At 40.7% G+C, this 18,492-nt stretch overlaps 1 protein-coding gene across 1 annotated transcript; it reads left to right on the top strand.

Annotated features, from left to right (window-relative positions):
• Positions 1-368: 368 nt before the first annotated feature.
• On the top strand, positions 369-9,723 carry GJA1 (gap junction protein alpha 1). The gene is made up of 2 exons (XM_009500224.2): positions 369-624; positions 6,634-9,723. Exon 2 carries the CDS (start codon positions 6,650-6,652, stop codon positions 7,793-7,795), a length of 1,146 nt encoding a protein of 381 aa, XP_009498519.1. The 5' UTR covers positions 369-624; positions 6,634-6,649; the 3' UTR covers positions 7,796-9,723.
• The last annotated feature ends 8,769 nt before the right edge of the window (positions 9,724-18,492 follow it).

The raw sequence follows: 18,492 nt of genomic DNA, 5'->3' as shown, positions 1-18,492 counted from the left end.
ATCCAGGAGGTTGATGCTGGTTACCCATTAATCCATTTCACGCACTTTTCCCTGTCCCTGTAGCGAAACTCCTGGTGCACACCAGAGAGCTAAGTTGTTTCATCTGTCCAGGGCAAGCCTGGATCTGGATGAAGTGCCACCCAGGTGCCCTCAGTGACCGGGGGAGGGGAGGGGGTGGGGGTGGGGTGCGGGGCTGCTGCTGACTGCCCTTGTATTTGTTTTGTTACATCAGCAAGAGTGGACTTTCATGCCTTCGCTCTCTCCTTTTCCCCGGGCTGGTTTTTTGCTGTGCCTTCAGTTCTTTCCCTCCTCCCCCACCTTCCTCCTCTCCATTTGCAGAGCGCCCCTCCTCCTGGGCTGCTACCCCTCCTTTTCCCCTCCTCTTTCACAGTCGGAGGCTTGAAAACTTGTTAAAAGCTCTCCCAGTGTTCCAACTTAGAAAAAACTTTTACGAGGTATCAGCACTTTTCTTTCATTAGTGGGGAAGGAAGGATGAAAAATACAAACCAGCAGTAGACTTTTAAAGTTTAAATAGACAGGTCTGAGTGCCTGAACGTGCTCTTCCATTTTTCTTTAACCCTCCAAAGAAGTATTCTGATCCCGTTTCACTGCTGATCAGCAAGGGTAAGTTGAAAGTTTTCCTTTTTTCATCTTTTTGTGTATCACTTTTTCTGAAAACACTTTTTTTTTTTCACCCTAAGACTTTTGTGTTGTTGCGCTGGTGGTTGAACTTGTTTAAAAATACACATCTGTAAAAGCGTAAGTTCTCTTAAAGTGCCAAGTTCAAACTTGCAGGAATTCTTTGCTTTCTTTGGTCGTATTTCTATACATTTCTTCAGATATTACACTTTTACAACTTTTAACCTTGTTTCACTGAGAGAGAAACTGCGGTGAGGTTGTAACTGCTGGGCTAAGTTGCGGACTTGTTGCTAGTGTTTGGGTGAAATCGCTCCTCTGTGTATTGGTCTCGGACTAAATCGGCTCCTTTAAAGAAAAAAACGAGATGCGCTTTAGTCTCCTCTCTTGTAGCGAAATTGCATCAGAAGTTAGTAACAGGGAGACCTTGTCCCCAGTGCGTCCCCCTTCTGCCCCACACGTTTTCCTTCCATATGGAAACGCTGACTGATGGCTCATGGCTTGTGCAGAGCAAGGTTCTTAATTAGGTGCTTTGTTAAAAGCTGCAGCTACTAAAGTGGTGACTTTCACGTGGTCTTCCTGATAAGTCTTCCCATTTTCTCTTAAAATACATGTGATAAAATCCAGGCGTGGGTTATGGATTTTTAACCTGGTTTGTGTATAGTTACTCTGTTTTAGCAACCTCGGTGAGGGATTTTAGAGAAGGAATGTGAGATATCATGATATGCCTTACCACGTTGGCAATGTCTGTGAAAGTCTTGGGTAGATATAAATGAAAGTTGACTAGGAACAACTGTGCAAGAATATCCACAATATGTGTCATAATCCCACTATGACACATTCCCTTTATGTTACCTTGAAGGCTTAAATACCAAAACGCAGAGGAAAAAAATGCTTGAGCAGCATCTCTTGGAGAACTAAAAAGCTTTTTACGTTGTAAAGCTCGGAGTGATTCCTTATAGCAATTGTTGCCTGCTGCTTGCCAGTGGTTACAGAGCAACACGAGGAGGCAGGGAAAAAAGCCTTCAGCTGAAAGACAGACGAAGCACAGAGCCTATCTTATCGAGTAACGCGTTCTCCTCCTAAACAAGAATATTGTGTGCTTATGTGTGTCCTCACATTTTGCCTTGAGATAACCAGTGAGCCTCGTGAAGTTGCATATTTTGTCTGAGGAGTTCCTTTTGACTTTTGCGTGTGAGATTTATGACGAAAAGCCCTGGTAATGGGGGCAAAAACAGGCTACGGACACCTTGTGCCCGACTTCTAAGTGTGTGTGTGTGTGTGCACGCACAGGGAGCAAGTTGGAGGACTTGCGTGGAGCTTTCCTCTTGCCATTTTTAACATCTGGACAGCACACTACACTGCAGAATTGAAGCCTCTAGTCTTTGGGATGTTTACTGAAGTGTTTCCTTCAGAAACTTCAAAGCCAAACACTGGCACTCACCCATGATACCTAACGAGTATACAAATGGGAGAAGGGTGAGCAGCAGGCTGGGTTCAGGAGAGGAAAGAGAAGGACACAAGGGATTTGATTTGCAACATAAATCTGAATGCTTGTACACTCAGGAGTACAAACAGATTCAACACTGTAAAGTTATCTCAGCTCTCATATTATGCAAGCTCAAAAGATTAATTTTATTTGTCTCTGAAACGAATGTTGGTTTAGGCCAAGGATTCCTCTGGGCATGAGGAAGGTTAGATGGAATTAAGCAACATATCTGTTTCATCAGATACGTTGCTGTCTTTCCCCTGTCTCTGGTATCTCCTCCCCATGTTCCCCAATGAATTTATCTCATGTGGAGGCATCTGGTCTGTTGTTTATGCCACACGTATGTTTTAGAAACACAGATTTCAAAACCTGTAAGCAGGAGGATCAGAAGGCCCAAGGCCCCCTCAGGGAGTTCAGCGTTTCTTCTCTTGATTCCGAAGTGAGTCAGGAAGGGAATGAATCTGGGCTGTAACACAGAGCGTACACCTGACTTGTAGTAGGGAAAGTCTAAGAAAGTGCTTACGGTTGCTTTTGCAGCTATGCTTTAGAATTAAATCAGGTGGAGAGGGTATAACATGGGAGAGGCAAAGGCTGTGGGGTGGATCCACTAGTTGTGGACTACCAGCAATACTAGCACTCAACGAAAAAACACGCAGTTGTGACACTTTAAATTCTAGTTACTGCAGTCATTTAGTGTGTAATCTTTGTCCAGTGGATGAAGTGAACTGAAGCTCATCTGTAGACCTACAAATGAACTACGCCTTCCCAGGGGAATGTCTGGAAGACATTCAGTGGTTTTTGTAAGATTTCAGAAAACTAGCCTTCCCTATTCCAACCTATCCCAACCCCATCAGTTGTACATCTCAGCTGCTTTCTCTGCGATGCTGGTTGCTTTTGGGAAATACTCAAGCTGGTGGTTGTTAAAGGTCCAGAATCTTCTCTTTTGTTGGCTATTTTATGTGTGTGTGAGCACACACAAAAAGGTAGGAAAGCTTGGAAAACCAAAACTTTGGCCTGTTTCCCAACTGCTTCAGCTGCACAGTCCCATTTTAGATCCCACTCTAACCCTTACTGCTCTTCTGTCCACTAGCATGTGACCTTCTAACACTCTAGTCAGACCCAGGCATATTACCACAGCACTGAGTTTGCATTATTCTTCCTGGAAAATATGAACCAGATGACATGATGAATGCTGTCCATAAAAAATACTTCTAGAATTTCTTAATTGTGGCTTACAAATCAAATTTCTTATGTATGTGGTCATCTAAAACCCATGCAGATGAATACTGCCCTATCTCCTGCTGCTCTATGGCTTTTTTTGCCTATCTTTACCCACACACAGTAGGACCTGGAAGAAATCCATCTTTTAAAGAGTTTAGTAGGCCGGCATTAGTTTGTAATGTAATAATCAGTAAGACCTTATGAAACACACATATACATCATCAGTTGTACTGTTAAATTCCTGACGTACTGAAATTGTATCAGTCGATGAGGTCAACCTGTGTCATTCAGTGGACTCATTCAGGTGTTTGGAAGTGTTAAAATAAGTTTAAGTCCAGAATGCTGAAGAACTATTTTTAAAGGTCATCTGCCATCCATTTCAAACTCTTTACGAAGCTAGAATACTTAACTCTTTGATACAAAACCTCTTTTTATACCTAGTAAACAGATACTGTAATCAGTTCATTAAAATGGTCATTCAGTGCCCTGAAAGTAAGCAAGTTAGATCCAATGAATGAATTTTGTCTACAACAAAACAAAGTGCTATGTTTCATAAAGCAATAGAATCCACTTAAGCAAAGGAATAATATATTTGTGCCGCCACAAGGTTATCTGATTAACAGTACAATGTTTTGAATTGATGTGGGTTTTTTTATCACTGGCAAAGGCTAGCGTGTAACTGATCTCTTAAAAAAAAAAAAAAAGTTGCTTTTCAAAACTATGTATGAGTAATTCAAGCATGGAATGTTTCCTCCTGAAGTTTATATTGCCAGGGGACATACATGAAATTTAGCAATTTTGCACGCAGAAGCAAATTAAAAAATAGGCAGTAAATTCTCAAAATATTGCAGGTGTGGGATTAAGTAGGTCAAAACTGAAGTAAATCATGGTGCATTAGTGAACCAGAGTGGACTGTAATTAAAAAACAAACAACACATAACTGCCTAGAAATAACACATCTTCTGTTTTCTTAATCAAACTTTCAATCTGAAATAACATTTAGACAGTAAAGAAATACGTTGAGTCTGAGGAAAGTCTGTTAATGCAGTAGTTTTGAATCATCGGGAAGCTGACTAATTAAACCAAGAAGCTTGAAAAGGGCTTCTTCTGTCCACTTCCACTGCTAGGACATGGAGCAAATAGCTTGCCTTTAAAATAAACTTAATGTGTTGTATAGTTACAGGCTGTTCTCTGTTTAACAATCCCAGCCTGAGGAGGAGCGTGGTCACATTTCATTCTAGCCTTTCCAGAGACTTCCGCGCTTATGCGCCCTACTCCTCCTCTGCCACCCGAGCCTATAAAGACAAACTAGTCTTTCCTGAGAAGGACGAAAGCTGCGGGTGGCTGAAGGGATGTGTCAGAGATAAACACACTGTGTACCCCTCCCAGTGTAGGCTTACAGATTTAAAACTCTGAGGCAGGCCTGGTCCTTTGATGGGGCTTCATTCATGTGAAGAACTAATTACATGAGGAAGGGTCTGCACACCGCAGTAGGTAAACTTCAGAGCAAGCTGACTAAGTGGACTGAGGAAATGGCCCTGGGATATTTTTCAGGGGTTCAAAGATAATTGACATCTCAGAGCTATTGGAGCGAGTACTTTAAACACTTGTCTCCCATTACTCTTTCAGACTCTTTCCGATGGCAGGAACGGTGTGTTTTTATTTGGCATCTATTGTTATGATTGAGTTTGCCAGACTTATAATCTTGTGGCCAGACTTATAATCTTGTGTTTCCAGTGACTCACTGCTTCTTGAAAGAAAATCTCCTTGGTGCTAAAATTTCCCATTTTATGAATTATCCAAAAAGGGCTTTTTCTATAAATGACCTTCACTAGGAAATATATCCATGATTCGGTGGGGAGGAAATCATTTTACCATTATCAAAACTATTAATACCAGGAAGGGATTACTCAGCATGCACGGAACAATTATCTATACCCAGCAGCATCTACTTTAAAAGGGAAACTTTGTGATTATTTTTCCTTTTAAGTGCCCAATTTCACATCCTTGTTCACGTGGGGCACGTTGAAATATAAGTTTTTGTGCAGATGAGATTACCATTCTCCAGTTGATAGAAATCCTAGAGTGAACTTTGTTTTCCCTAGGAATCTAGAACGTCAAGTAAACCATTTCATTTCTTTTATGTCACCATGTGTATTTCCAGTGATCCCTAAGGAGCTGCTTGTGTCCCAGAAATGCGCACTTTAAAACTCAGAGAGACAATTTAAACCTGCAGTGTTCAGCACTTGGAATGCAGAATGCAGCCAGGAGTTGCCTTAAAAACAGAAAGAGCTCATTTACCTTTTTTTCTCCCTTGCTAAATCTTTTTTCCTTTCAAAACAAAGTGAAGGAATTTAAATACAAAAAGATACAAATACAAAGCTGAAACTACAATAAATTAAGCAAGCCACAGATAAACAGGAAACCAGTTACTCCAATATGGTAACATGAGCTCAGCTGTGCTTCATGTATTTACTGTTTTTGGTTCCTTCATAAAAGTATAGGTAACGAACACTAACTTTGATTTTTGTGCTGCAAATACTAATGTATAAACTTTATTTAGATAGCATGTTTTTTCTGAAGTTGGGTATAGTATAAACTTGGCATCATTGGGAACTATACTCCTAAATGTATTACACACAATGTAGTGGTATTCAAGAGCTCAGTTTAATGTTGCTGTAGGAAAAATAGCACACATTTTGCAATGATAAAATTTTAGGTATCTGACCCTAACATTAACTTAGTGTAGCCTTTTGTATTTAGATTATACTATGGTTTGCTTTCTTATTCTCTTAAAGGGTGAACATAAAAATTACCACGAATGATCCACACTGAAAGAGGGAAATCTTTCATTTATTCCTAGCATATTCAGGCCGTGCCACTATGTACTTCGACACCCTGCTTCAGTGGTGTGTCACAGCTGTGTTCTACCTGAGGCAGGTATAGCTTATTGAACTGAGGCTGCCACCAAGGAAGCTGAGCCAACCAGAGTGGCAACTGAGGGTTGTCATCGACTTCTTGAAAACTGGAGTGAAATTAGAAACCTATTTTTTCATTGTGCTCTGAGACATTATATGTTACTTTCTCTTTTCAGTATCCCTGTCGTCCCACTCCACCTGCAGAGTAACTAAAACTCTGGTTTCTCTTCACATCATGTAAAACACATGAATTAAAACAAGGCAGACATCACTGCTCTCTATTAGCATTGACCTGTGAGTCAGTGTATCAAAGATATTAAAGCTCTGTCTTAACCATCACTATTTTTTTTTCTTTGTGTCCTTCTTTAGCCAGCATCCTGTGAAGATGGGTGATTGGAGTGCCTTGGGAAAACTTCTTGACAAGGTTCAAGCCTATTCTACTGCAGGAGGGAAAGTGTGGCTGTCTGTCCTCTTTATTTTCCGAATCTTGCTACTGGGAACAGCAGTTGAATCTGCTTGGGGAGATGAACAGTCTGCTTTCCGGTGCAACACTCAGCAGCCTGGTTGCGAGAACGTCTGCTATGACAAATCCTTCCCCATCTCCCATGTACGCTTCTGGGTTCTGCAGATCATATTTGTGTCTGTACCTACCCTTTTGTACTTGGCACATGTGTTCTACGTAATGAGGAAAGAAGAGAAGCTGAACAAAAGAGAAGAAGAGCTCAAGGTTGTCCAAAATGATGGTGTGAATGTGGATATGCACCTCAAGCAAATAGAAATTAAGAAATTCAAGTATGGAATTGAAGAGCACGGCAAAGTGAAGATGCGTGGGGGTCTGCTCCGTACTTACATCATCAGCATCCTGTTTAAATCTGTCTTCGAGGTGGCTTTCTTGCTGATACAGTGGTACATTTATGGGTTTAGCCTGAATGCCATCTACACCTGTGAGCGAGATCCATGCCCACACAGAGTGGACTGCTTCCTCTCCCGTCCAACTGAGAAAACCATCTTCATCCTCTTCATGCTGGTTGTGTCCTTGGTGTCTCTTGCCTTGAACATCATCGAGCTTTTCTATGTGTTCTTCAAGGGCGTCAAGGATCGTGTGAAAGGGAAAACCGACCCCTACTCCCACAGCAGTGCCATGAGCCCTTCCAAGGACTGTGGTTCCCCCAAATATGCTTATTACAATGGCTGCTCCTCACCGACCGCCCCCTTGTCTCCCATGTCTCCCCCAGGGTACAAGCTCGTTACTGGAGACAGGAACAATTCCTCCTGTCGTAACTACAATAAGCAAGCTAGTGAGCAAAACTGGGCCAACTACAGCGCGGAGCAGAACAGAATGGGGCAGGCTGGCAGCACCATCTCCAACTCGCACGCCCAGCCCTTCGACTTCACTGATGAACACCAGAACACTAAAAAACTGGCATCGGGACACGAGCTGCAACCCCTCACCATTGTGGACCAGAGGCCTCCCAGCAGAGCCAGCAGCCGAGCTAGCAGCAGGCCTCGACCTGATGACCTGGAGATCTAAGCTTCTAGCTGCAGTACTTGCTCAACTATGATACAACGTGCATTGGAAGATGCAGTCAGTGCTGATCTTGTTCCAGTGGAGGTGGTACTTAACAGTCTCAAGCAGGAGATTTTAACAATCATAAAAACAAACAAGCGAACAAACTTTTAAAATACTTGCTGGTTTTTGGGGGGTTGTTTGTGGGGTTGGTGTGGGGTGGTACAGTACACATTGGTATTTAATGTAGCTGGTTTAAAGAATCTAAATACTAAAAAAAACAAGAAAAAAAGGAAAAAGATAGGTAGTCAGTACTAAGGTAGGGGGTTGTTTTTCTAGAAAGGCTGTAAATATCTGAGTGTGTGTGTGTGTGTGTGTGTGTGTACTATTGTGTTTGTTTCTAAAGACTCTTCTGTAATACTAAAACCCAATAATAACTGAACTCACATTTGTCAGGGTGAAGTGCTGCCCGAAGATGAAAACATTTTTCCTATTCATCAAGCAAAAAAGTCCAGGCTTGCCTCTGATCATTTCCCTGACAAGAACATTCCATTCTTAGAAAGTGCACTTTGAAGGTAAACTTTCCTATGTGGTCCTCCAGGTTGTCGAAAGGCTCCAATGAGGACAATCTACAGCCTTTGAATCATTCAACTCAAATTTCAGACATGGCCCACCAAGAAATACTTTGGTCACCTGCTTTTCCAGCCCTTCACACATGTAGATTTTGTGATGTGCGTAAATGGGATGGCTCCACACTCGTAGAACTGGCAACTACACTGTCTTGCCCACAGCAATATTCATGTCCTGCTGCTCATGTAGAGTCTAATTAGCATCATATTAAACCCAGTTTGCTGCCACTTGCAGATTTAAGCATTAAGACAGGCAAGCAACTGCCTTTAGTGAGTTTTATCACACCTTTATGTGTTTTAAGGGTGCACGTATGTGTGTGGATGTAGAGGTAAAGGTATACACAAAACACCCTCAGAAGCGTACATTGAGAAATAAGTGCACACAGATTACTTGCAGTTGACACTCATAGATATTGTGAAGACGTGGGCCACTATGGTGTTTACATTCTCTGATTCCTTCAATGCAAGTGAAGCACATGTCATTATATTTTTTTAATTCTATAGAATATTTTCCATGTATCCTAAATGGATGCTTTTTTAAAAATAAAAAATAAAAAGGGCCTGATCCTGGATGTCTTGCTCTGGAAAAATCTCTCTTTTAAGTCAGTGGGAGTTTTGCCTGAACGAATGCTTACAGGATTAAGCCCAAGATGTAGCGAACCATGTTCTTGCTGGCATGAATGATTTTCTTTTGTAGAAGTTAGGGGTGGAAAAGACCCATTAGGTCATCTAGCCAATCTCCGTGATAGGTAATAATGATGCTTGAATGATAGAAGATGTAGTACTGTAAGCAAGCTTTAGTCTTTTATGTGAGAAACTTAGAAGAAATGCTTTGTGCTGGATTAATAATAAAATATGCCTACATGACTTTTGCAGTAACTGGTATTTTTCTTGTTCTAAATATTCACATTTACTGAACTGTAATGTCCACTCTGAGTTTGACAGTTAGGTCTTTCTAGATGGCTCTAGCAACTTTAGTGTTTACAGTTAGATTTTGTTTGAAATGCAAGTGAAGTTGAAAGGATTTTTAAAGAGTACAATTCTAGCTAATTTATTTGAAATATATGCTAAAGAAATCTACCAGTTTCTTCAAATGGATAGCCTTTTAGCTGAACACAGATTGACCAAGGAAATACATAGCTTGGTTTCATTTTGCAGCAACACAGATAAATTGTTTCATTTAATTCATTATATTAATTTGTTTGACATTCCATGTTAAACTACTGTTGTGTTCAACTTCATTGCATGTATGCAACCATAGTCCATTGGATCATGTTGTCTGGAGAACATTAGTCAATAAAGTTTTAATTTAGTATAAATATATTTTCTAATTGTCTTTTACTGGTTTATATGTCCATATATCTTTTGTTTTGGTCTTATAATCCAAACTCCTTCTTTCCCTCTTCATTCTTCCCCAGTCACTCTACATTTCAGCAGTATTCTTGATTTAATCCATCTGGATTTACTTTGAACTGAAATTTCACCGGACTAGATTCAGATACCATCACGACACCGGAAAAACAAGCATTTTTTGTGTCACTCCTGGAACAAAGTCATACTCGGGATGAACTACTGTAATTCAGATCTTGCCATGAGTCTTAGAAAATATATATTTATTTGCTAACTGATGTAAAAAAGGTAGTAGTAAGAAACTACCACATAACTTTTTCAAGCAGTTTTTATATATGGCCTAGATTCAATATTATGAAATCATTGCCTCTAGTTTACATTTCCCCTGACAGTTTCAATTTCTGTAATGAAATCCTCATTCCTTCAGAGTCAATGGGAGAAGGGTACTGATTTTGATAAGGCTAGGATTTCACACGCTGTCTAGTGCTTCACCCTTTAGGTCCCTATCACTAATGAAGACACACAGTGCTTGATGTTCCAGCATTGGACTCTAAAGGAAAGATGGTTCAACTCCTCTTATTTGAAAAATCAAAGTATAATGGTCATGCAGGTATCATACAGCTTTCCACTTCAAATTTCCTTGTTATTTTAAGTCCAAATTCTTCCCCCTACTATTAGTAAAGAAGGGGAAGACTAATCAGAACAGTGGTAGTGGATTAACAGCTCTGAGAGATACTATGCAAGCACCAGCACAAGGAATGACCCTTGAAGTATTCCTTAAATAATGAGTCCTATTTAAGCTGTCTTGTCCTAGTTCATCTGTACAAAGGGAAGGGCATTCCAGGTATTTTGAGAGGATCATGCACTTGGAAAGATGGACACAGAAACACCCAGAGAAGAGCTAATCTATCTTCTAGACAGGCTGGTTGTCAAATACGTCCCAAGTTAAGGATTCAGTTCCTTGGGGCATCTTGAATAACTGATAAAAATTAGTGCTTCAGTTCTAAGGCGCTCTCAGTGATAATACATGCGCATGCATGTGTAGGGTAAATTTCTCCCACCTAGATTTATTTCTGTGGAGTGTATTTATTACACACTTAAAAGTCATCACAGTGACATAATTTTGTGTGCCATTCATACAATTCTTTATATGCTTTCCCTCAGTGCATCTCTGCAGTAGCAGTTGCATTGTCTGCAGCTGACAAAAAATAACATGATGCAATGCTAGTGCATATTTCTCAATCTCTGTAGAAGGATATGTTAGATATTGAATTCAAACTGGAAAATATGTTGTAAAAATACACATCTCTGAAGGTAACTAAAACAAAAGAAGGGTTGCAAACAAAACAGCAAGAAAACACAAATTCAAAACCTGTCAAGTCTTTAAAATTTGTGTTGATGTTTTGTGTAGAAGTATTTTTAAAAAGGCAAATTCATCCTAACACCCCCACCCTGCCCCAGTAATTTGAAACATTTGTAAAGAGTAGAGTTAGAAGGACAAGTTACAGACAGCCTAAAATCTATATGCAGATCATGTAATTTCAAGATGTTTTAAATATAGTCAGCACATACTGAAGGTTATTTCCTAATTTAGAAATTAAATTTCTATGTTGAAAGTGGAAACCACAGTAATAGTTTGAGACCTGTAAGAAACTTTGAGAGTGTACCTGTCACACCCCCTGAAATCAGTCATTTTTAAACGATGTACTCGTCTCACCGTTCCAGAACCACAGCTGTCTGCAGTGCTGCTGTGCTACTCAGCGTTACTGGCTTGACTGCACATTACCACCGTACTGGCATTGCCCTTGGAATTTCTCTGCAGCTTGGTATTACTTCAAGAAAAAAAAAAATAGTAGTGATGTAAGGGGTAGAATTTTGCAACTCAGGTCTGGGTGTCCATTGAAATCTGAATTTACCTTGGCTGGTTAATGTGGAGTTCTGGGTATGTTAGATCAAAACCTCCTCCAGTTTTGGTGCCAGCTGTTTCTGTCCCACAGGGTCCCTACTACTTTTAATTCTCCTTGTATTTTCTCCATTAATTCCTCCATCCACTGCTCCGTTTTCCAGAATTTAAACAAAACAGGACAGAATATAGGGTTTACCTTCCTCCTGTTGAACTTTTTCTCTCTATTTACTGCTAATCCAAACCTGGCAGGACTGAGCCTTCTACTGAGCTCATGAACTACCCCTAATATACAATATTTTTTTAACACAGTGTATTATACAAATGGTCATATTGACCATAATCTCCTTGAAGATGTATTGCTTTCCTTCTCATGCTATTCATTCCAGCCATTTGTAGTTAGATCTGCCAGAGGACTCTGATGGCTGAGGTGGAGTGGGCAAAAAACCCCAATCTTCTGACGGTACAGATCTGTTGAAGCTACCTCTATATTACTTTTGTTTCTACTGTCAACATAGACAATAAGGTCAGAAGTATATGTCATGTCTGGGAAATCACCACCTAGACATATTCTCTGGCTCAGTGCCTTGAAATTATTTGAGGGTCCTCCATTTTATTCGAATTTATTCTAACATAATGGCTCCGGAAACACGGGGCTATAAGATCAGCTCTGCAAAGAGACGACTGCCTTTCCCTGACTTAAACCTTGTGCTTTTGACTGTGCCCAAGGTTGTATTCACACCCAGATTCTGTCAATCCTGGAAAGGTGTGTCAGTTGCAAATTATATGATGCTAGCACACCACTAGATCGAAAGAGGAAGAGCTTATTGGTTCCTGTACTTATATAAAAGGCATTTTGATAGACACAAAAAAAGAATGCTTGTCTTAAAATTGTCTTAATTCCTAATGTGCAGCACTGCCAGGAGACCCTATGAAGCAATACAGACACTGTGCATGTATACATGGTAAGCATTATCTATGGGTACTATACCTAGAAACTGTTCAGGTACAGCTGCTCAGTACTCAAGTAAGATGAACTGCCTCCAAAATGTCTGCCTCACTCTTTTCTCATGGTAGCCGAAATGCTGCATCTGGGTTACTGCCTTGCTGGAATTTGCAATGCAAAGGCACCTTGGGCAAAGACAGACATGTTTTTACCGTGATGGTTTTGCATTAACTCCTTTTAAGTGCTGAAGAAGCGTAGTGCTGGAAACTAGAGGCAGAGAGTCTGAGGCGGGCTGTACTGGGTTAGTAATATGCAGTCAAGGGAGTCAACTGGTCAAAAGTAATGGGTTTCTGGTGACTCTGACTCTCCCATCTCTTAAAAAGACATGTCTCTATCACTATGTTGAGGAAATGTGCATAACAAAATGAGACATGTGAGCTTAGACCAGTATAAAAGGGAATATGTTCAGACATTTAAATTGCTCCTTGAAACAAGCCTAGACTGCAGTTGCATACTTCCCATCAGAAGATGCTCACATGAGTTCCACAGTTTCAGTCATTTAAATCAATCTAAAAGGTCCTCTCAATTTCAGACATAAACAGATTGGATCCAGAAAGATATATGATGACATCTAATTTTCACTGATACAATGTCAAAGGGAAAGCTTAAGCTGCTAAATTTAGAATGGTGACCACTTGAATATGTGCAATCATACTATTTCCTCACAACTTTCTTTTTAATGTAACTCAGTGCAGAAGCAAGTTTATGAAAAGTAATCTAAATGTTTGGGTTTTTTACAAACAGACATGAACTCTGTAAATGTGAAGAAATAAATTTATGTGACGTCCATGTCAAATTTACACAGGACTACGTAAGGGAGTGCAGGGTACTCTGTAACATGCATCTAACTCTCTTGGGTTGGGCAGCTGAGGAGTGAAATCTTCACTTTGCATCTCCCCATCCTTGTTAGAAAGTTTTTCGTATCCCAAACACCTCAGCAGTGTTTCCATGCTAATGAATGTGCCTCTGTTCTCAGTAGCTCTTCTGTGAGCTTTACTTGGATAGGAGTCTTTCCATCCTCCTCTTCCTCCTTCTTTTTCCATCTAAAATATAAGCTCTGTAGCGAAACCATAAGCAGCCCCAAATATGTAAGGAAATACGGTGACAACTGATAGCAAAACAGTGTAATCATGGAATATGCAGTAGTTGTCTTTAACATGTCTGCAACTAACTGAATAGGAAAACAGCATGGAAAATAGCTTAAGGGATTAGAAAAGCCTCCGGATACTTTAGCATCTTAAAACCACTGGTCCTTGCTGAAACAGGCTTTTTCAGTCTCAGCTTCTGCCGAGTCATAGAGTTTGCTGCCTTTGAAGGTTGAAGTAGCTTGGCTCAAAATTGAAATCGTTCTGGAAAAGTTCAAACCTTCACTAATGACCATATTTGCATGTTATTCTCAGTGGTATTTACATATAATAGGACACCCTCCACAGGGAGGCTTCTTCAAAACACAGGCTCTGCTTACACTTTGAATTTCTCTATTCAAAGGGGAATATTCAAAATTATCTATGCATCATTACTTCAAAGTGTTTCGCTGGGAGTACTCTGCCATATATTTGGGAGACTCATCATAGTTGTTTTAAAGCTGAGTATATAGCCAGCTGTAAGATTGTCACCTGGGGTTTGTGTGTGGAAGTGAAGAAGTATTACTCAGGCAAGAATCCTACCTGGTCTGACCTGGCATACTTCGGTTGAGGACAAGGAATTTCTGTTGAGTGATGTGAGATGAAAACCCTGCTCTGAACTTTACATAGGACCTTCTTTTATTCAAGTCCCTGTAGTTTTATTTCAGGAGCACACAGAGGATCCAACCATGAAGCCATGGGCCTTGTGACCCTTGCTGAGGTCTAGGACAATCTCCGAGGAGTTTCTTCTGCCTCCATTTTGGTTGTTGGTCTCCCCCAGCTTTGTGGGCTTTGGACTGACTATAGCACTCAGTCACTCAGTGGTAGGGTGGATGGTCAATTAGTGCTGTCAAAGGGTGTGCAAGTAAAGAAAGTGGGTCTGGATTGGTTCCCATAGGATTTCCTGTAGAACCGAGGCAAACTAGTTGCTGGTCCTTGTCCTGAAAAGTCTAGCTGTAAAGGTGTGAAGGGATTTCTGCATGGATTATAGTGAAAACTGTAGAAATTCATCCCCCTTCCATTCTGGCTGGGGCTTCAGCTGGGGGCTATAATATCCTATTAATCTTTGTCGTCTTCTCCACTCCTCCCAGGCAGGCATCTTCTCCTACCACCCACTTCTTTTCTGCATATCACTTATGCAACAGATATTTAATGTTTTATATTGAAAAAGCTTTCTGTAGTGATTATTTTTTCCTTGCAGCATGTGGTAAGGAGCACTCAAATATCTTAGAATATCCTGCTCCATTAAATATCTACTAATTAACAAGCTGGTGTTTCTCCTATTCCATTCATTCATTCAAGAGTGAATTAATTCTAGTAATTTCATTCAGAATGAATCTCACAGGTGTTAACTACTACAAGTTTTGGCTGACAGCTTAGAAAATAATTTTGTATCTCACCTCATAGGAGTCCACATTAGCTTCAATTCCTTTCTTTTTCATAGTATTTTATAATTAAGGAAGACAGCAGAGGAACTCAGAAAGCCAGTTATCTACCTTACCCAGATGCAGTGAAAGTGCAAGGACATGGAGTTTGTCCAAATATTCCTCCTACCTTAATCCCAAAGGGACTTAAAGCTAGGCTTCCACTAATGATTATGTATGCTATATAAATAATAATAATAATAATAATAATACATGGAGTTGCACTGATACAGCGCTTTTCATCTTCAAAGTACTTTGAAAACCCTATATAATTAGTGTGCTATGGAGTCATCTCTTATGATGCTGCATGAACTCCAGTACTACCCACTGTGGGAGCCAAAAAGGGAATCTGAACAGCCACAGAGATTATACATAACCACCATTATCACTGGAAGATGAAATCAAAAATGCTGAGCAAGGGTGTTTTAGTACTTCATGCAGGAGGAGGATCCACAACTAGCAGGAAGCCAGTCTCCCTAAGATAAGGAAACAGGAATGTTTTCTTTGCTGGTAATCTACCACTTCAGATCTCTGAACACATTTTACCTTGAACTATGTCTCAGTCAAACTGGCAGCAGATCACAGGTAGATTATCTCATTACGTGGAGTCTTCATGTGACTAGAAAACATCCATCTTTTTTTTATTAAAAAATCTTTGATTTTATGGAGCCAAAACAGGTGCAGACATAATAAATATATTAAATAGGTTTCTACGGACTTTAGTGAGACTCCAGGGGAGCAACTTAACTGGAGCACACCATTAGCAATTGACAATCCAGCTGAGCACAATTTAAAGATTATAGTATTTTCCAAATATTTCCAGCATGCTTACAACAGGTCCTTGTGAACGTTCAGGAGCTTGCTCCTTAAATCAGCTTCGCATTTGCTGGGGATTATCATCCCAAACGTAAATTTGCAAACAGCCTTTTCAAAACTACACCATTAAGAAAAGAGAAGAAAAAAAGAGCAGTAGCAGCCCATTCAATCTGGCAAATATAACAGTGCAGAGGAACAGAACATTTTGGATAAAGAAAACTTGGAGTATGCCTGAACTTTAATAATTTCTATCTTCCCCAGACTTGTATACTGACTAGCACCTATTTTCTCAGCAGAAAGTCTCATGTGCTTTATTTGTCTTTTCCAAATAAATGTTTCTTATACAGATTTAATAGGGCAAATGGATACCCTTTTAAAGCATAGTATATATTAATGGTCATCTGAAGAATAATCTTGAGACTAATTTTCAAAAGTTGTGATCAGGCAGAAGTAACTCTGCTTCCCATGCAGTTAATAGACATGTGTCCACATACCTTGAGTTTTGCTCCATTTTAAGATGAGTGTTTTTTTTTTTTTTAAAAAAAATGGTGTTCTTCCCTCTTGTGTTTAAATATCACACAAAACCATAAACATAACCATATGTCAGAATGAGGTTTTTACTGACGAGCGATGGTTTGGACTCAGCCTCTTTGCTTTTCTTTTTATTTCTTATCCCATTTGCTTCTGGTGAAATATACCCTCTCTGTGTGTTATAGTCAGCATATTTTAAGCTACTCCTGGACTACTTAAGGAAAAGTCAGCAGATGACATCAAGAGTATGAGAGGTACCTCCTAAAGCTTCCTTTTCTCCTTCCCATGGTGCATCAGGACAGTTTCATCAGCACAACCACAACAGCCATCTATCTGCCAATAAGAAACAATGTTTTGGAAAAGCAACAAAGCAAGAAGAGGGCTGGGGAAGAGCAGCAAGGTGAATCTTTTGGGCAATCCTTCCATGTTTCGAGCAACCACAGCTGTCACAGTTCTCTAGCAAGAGAAGTTAGCCTTCCACAGCAGCTGTTTTTACAGTGATAGAGCTGCAGGTCTCAGAGTAAGAGGAAGGAAAGGGAGTGACTAGGTACAGCTACATGAGAGGTAGTGTAGGAAAAAAGGTTGACAACCGGGAAATGGAGGTTTGAAAATCACCATGGTTTAGCCCCAGTCAGCAACCAAGTGCCACACAGCCATGCTTGCTAACCCTACCCCCTGCCCCAGTGGGATGGGGGAGAGAATCTGAAGAGCAAAAGTAAGAAAACTCGTGGGTTGAGATAAGAACAGTTTAATAATTAAAATATAATAATAATAAAAATATAATATAATATAATGAAAAGGAAAACAAGAGAAAGAGAGAGAGAGAGAAACAAAACCCAGGAAAGACAAGTGATGCAACCGCTCACCACCCCCTGACCAGTGCCCAGCCTGTCCCCGAGCAGTGTTTGCTGCCCCCCAGCCAACTCCCCCTCAGTTGATATATCGAGCATGACGTCATATGGTATGGAATATCCCTTTGGCCAGTTTGGGTCAGCTGTCCCAGCTGTGGCCCTTCCCAGCTTCTTGCTGGCAGGGCATGAGAAGTTGGAAAGTCATTGACCAGTGTAAGCGCTACTTAGCAGCAACTAAAACATTGGTGTGTTAACAATGTTATTCTCATACTAAATCCAAAACACAGCACTATGCCAGCTACTAGGAAGAAAACTAACTCTCTCGTGGCTGAGACCAGGACAGAAAAGAAAGAGTTACACTACAATAGCTGTTCTGTGATCTTTCCATATGCAACAATAAAGGAACATGGAATTTGAGCTTACAGTGTGGAAGGTGGTGGAAGCGAGAAACTCGGAGCTTAAATGTCTCTAGGAACTCGTGGTGTTTCTCTGGGCCTGACAGTGCACTCTTTTGAAACTTATGATGAATACATATCTTGGCAGATAAATGTTGTTCGCTTCAGAGTTCTGCCAAGCAGTATACAGCCACACTGAGGCATGCTGTCCAGTTCAACTCTATGAGGAAGAAACTTAGTCTCTTTTTTTTTTTTCCTGAATCAGACTTCTCATTTTCCAAACCATTTGTACAGCTGTGTTTTCCCACAGTCAGTCCCTGTTGGACTCCTATTTGGCCCTGCTTTGTTTATTATTTATCTGTCATTGCTTCCTCTTTTTCCTCCACCCAGTGATCAGGTACACCCTGCGTGGCTGAGCATGGTACAACTATCCAGAGGTACAGCCAGCCCTACAACTGGGGGCAATATTTCCACATCCTAGCGACGCTGTGGCTGAGTCAACGTGTCCAGCAGAGAAGGTGGTGTTACTAGCCGGGTCTGAGTGCCACAGCAGTGTGGCTGCACTGCTTGTGGAGCTGTCACACCCTGCTGCGTTGAGTCACCAGGAGGCACTGGCCCAGGCTGCTGCTGTCTCAGAGATGGACAATCTCTGAGAACATCACCGGGCTGCTCCGCACAGCAGACCTGCCCAG

This window comes from Phalacrocorax carbo, chromosome 3 (genome assembly GCF_963921805.1).
Source record: "Phalacrocorax carbo chromosome 3, bPhaCar2.1, whole genome shotgun sequence".
NCBI classification, from domain to species: Eukaryota; Metazoa; Chordata; class Aves; order Suliformes; family Phalacrocoracidae; genus Phalacrocorax; species Phalacrocorax carbo.
Note: the sequence above shows the minus strand (reverse complement) of the source record. Positions and strands in the feature narration are given on the sequence as shown.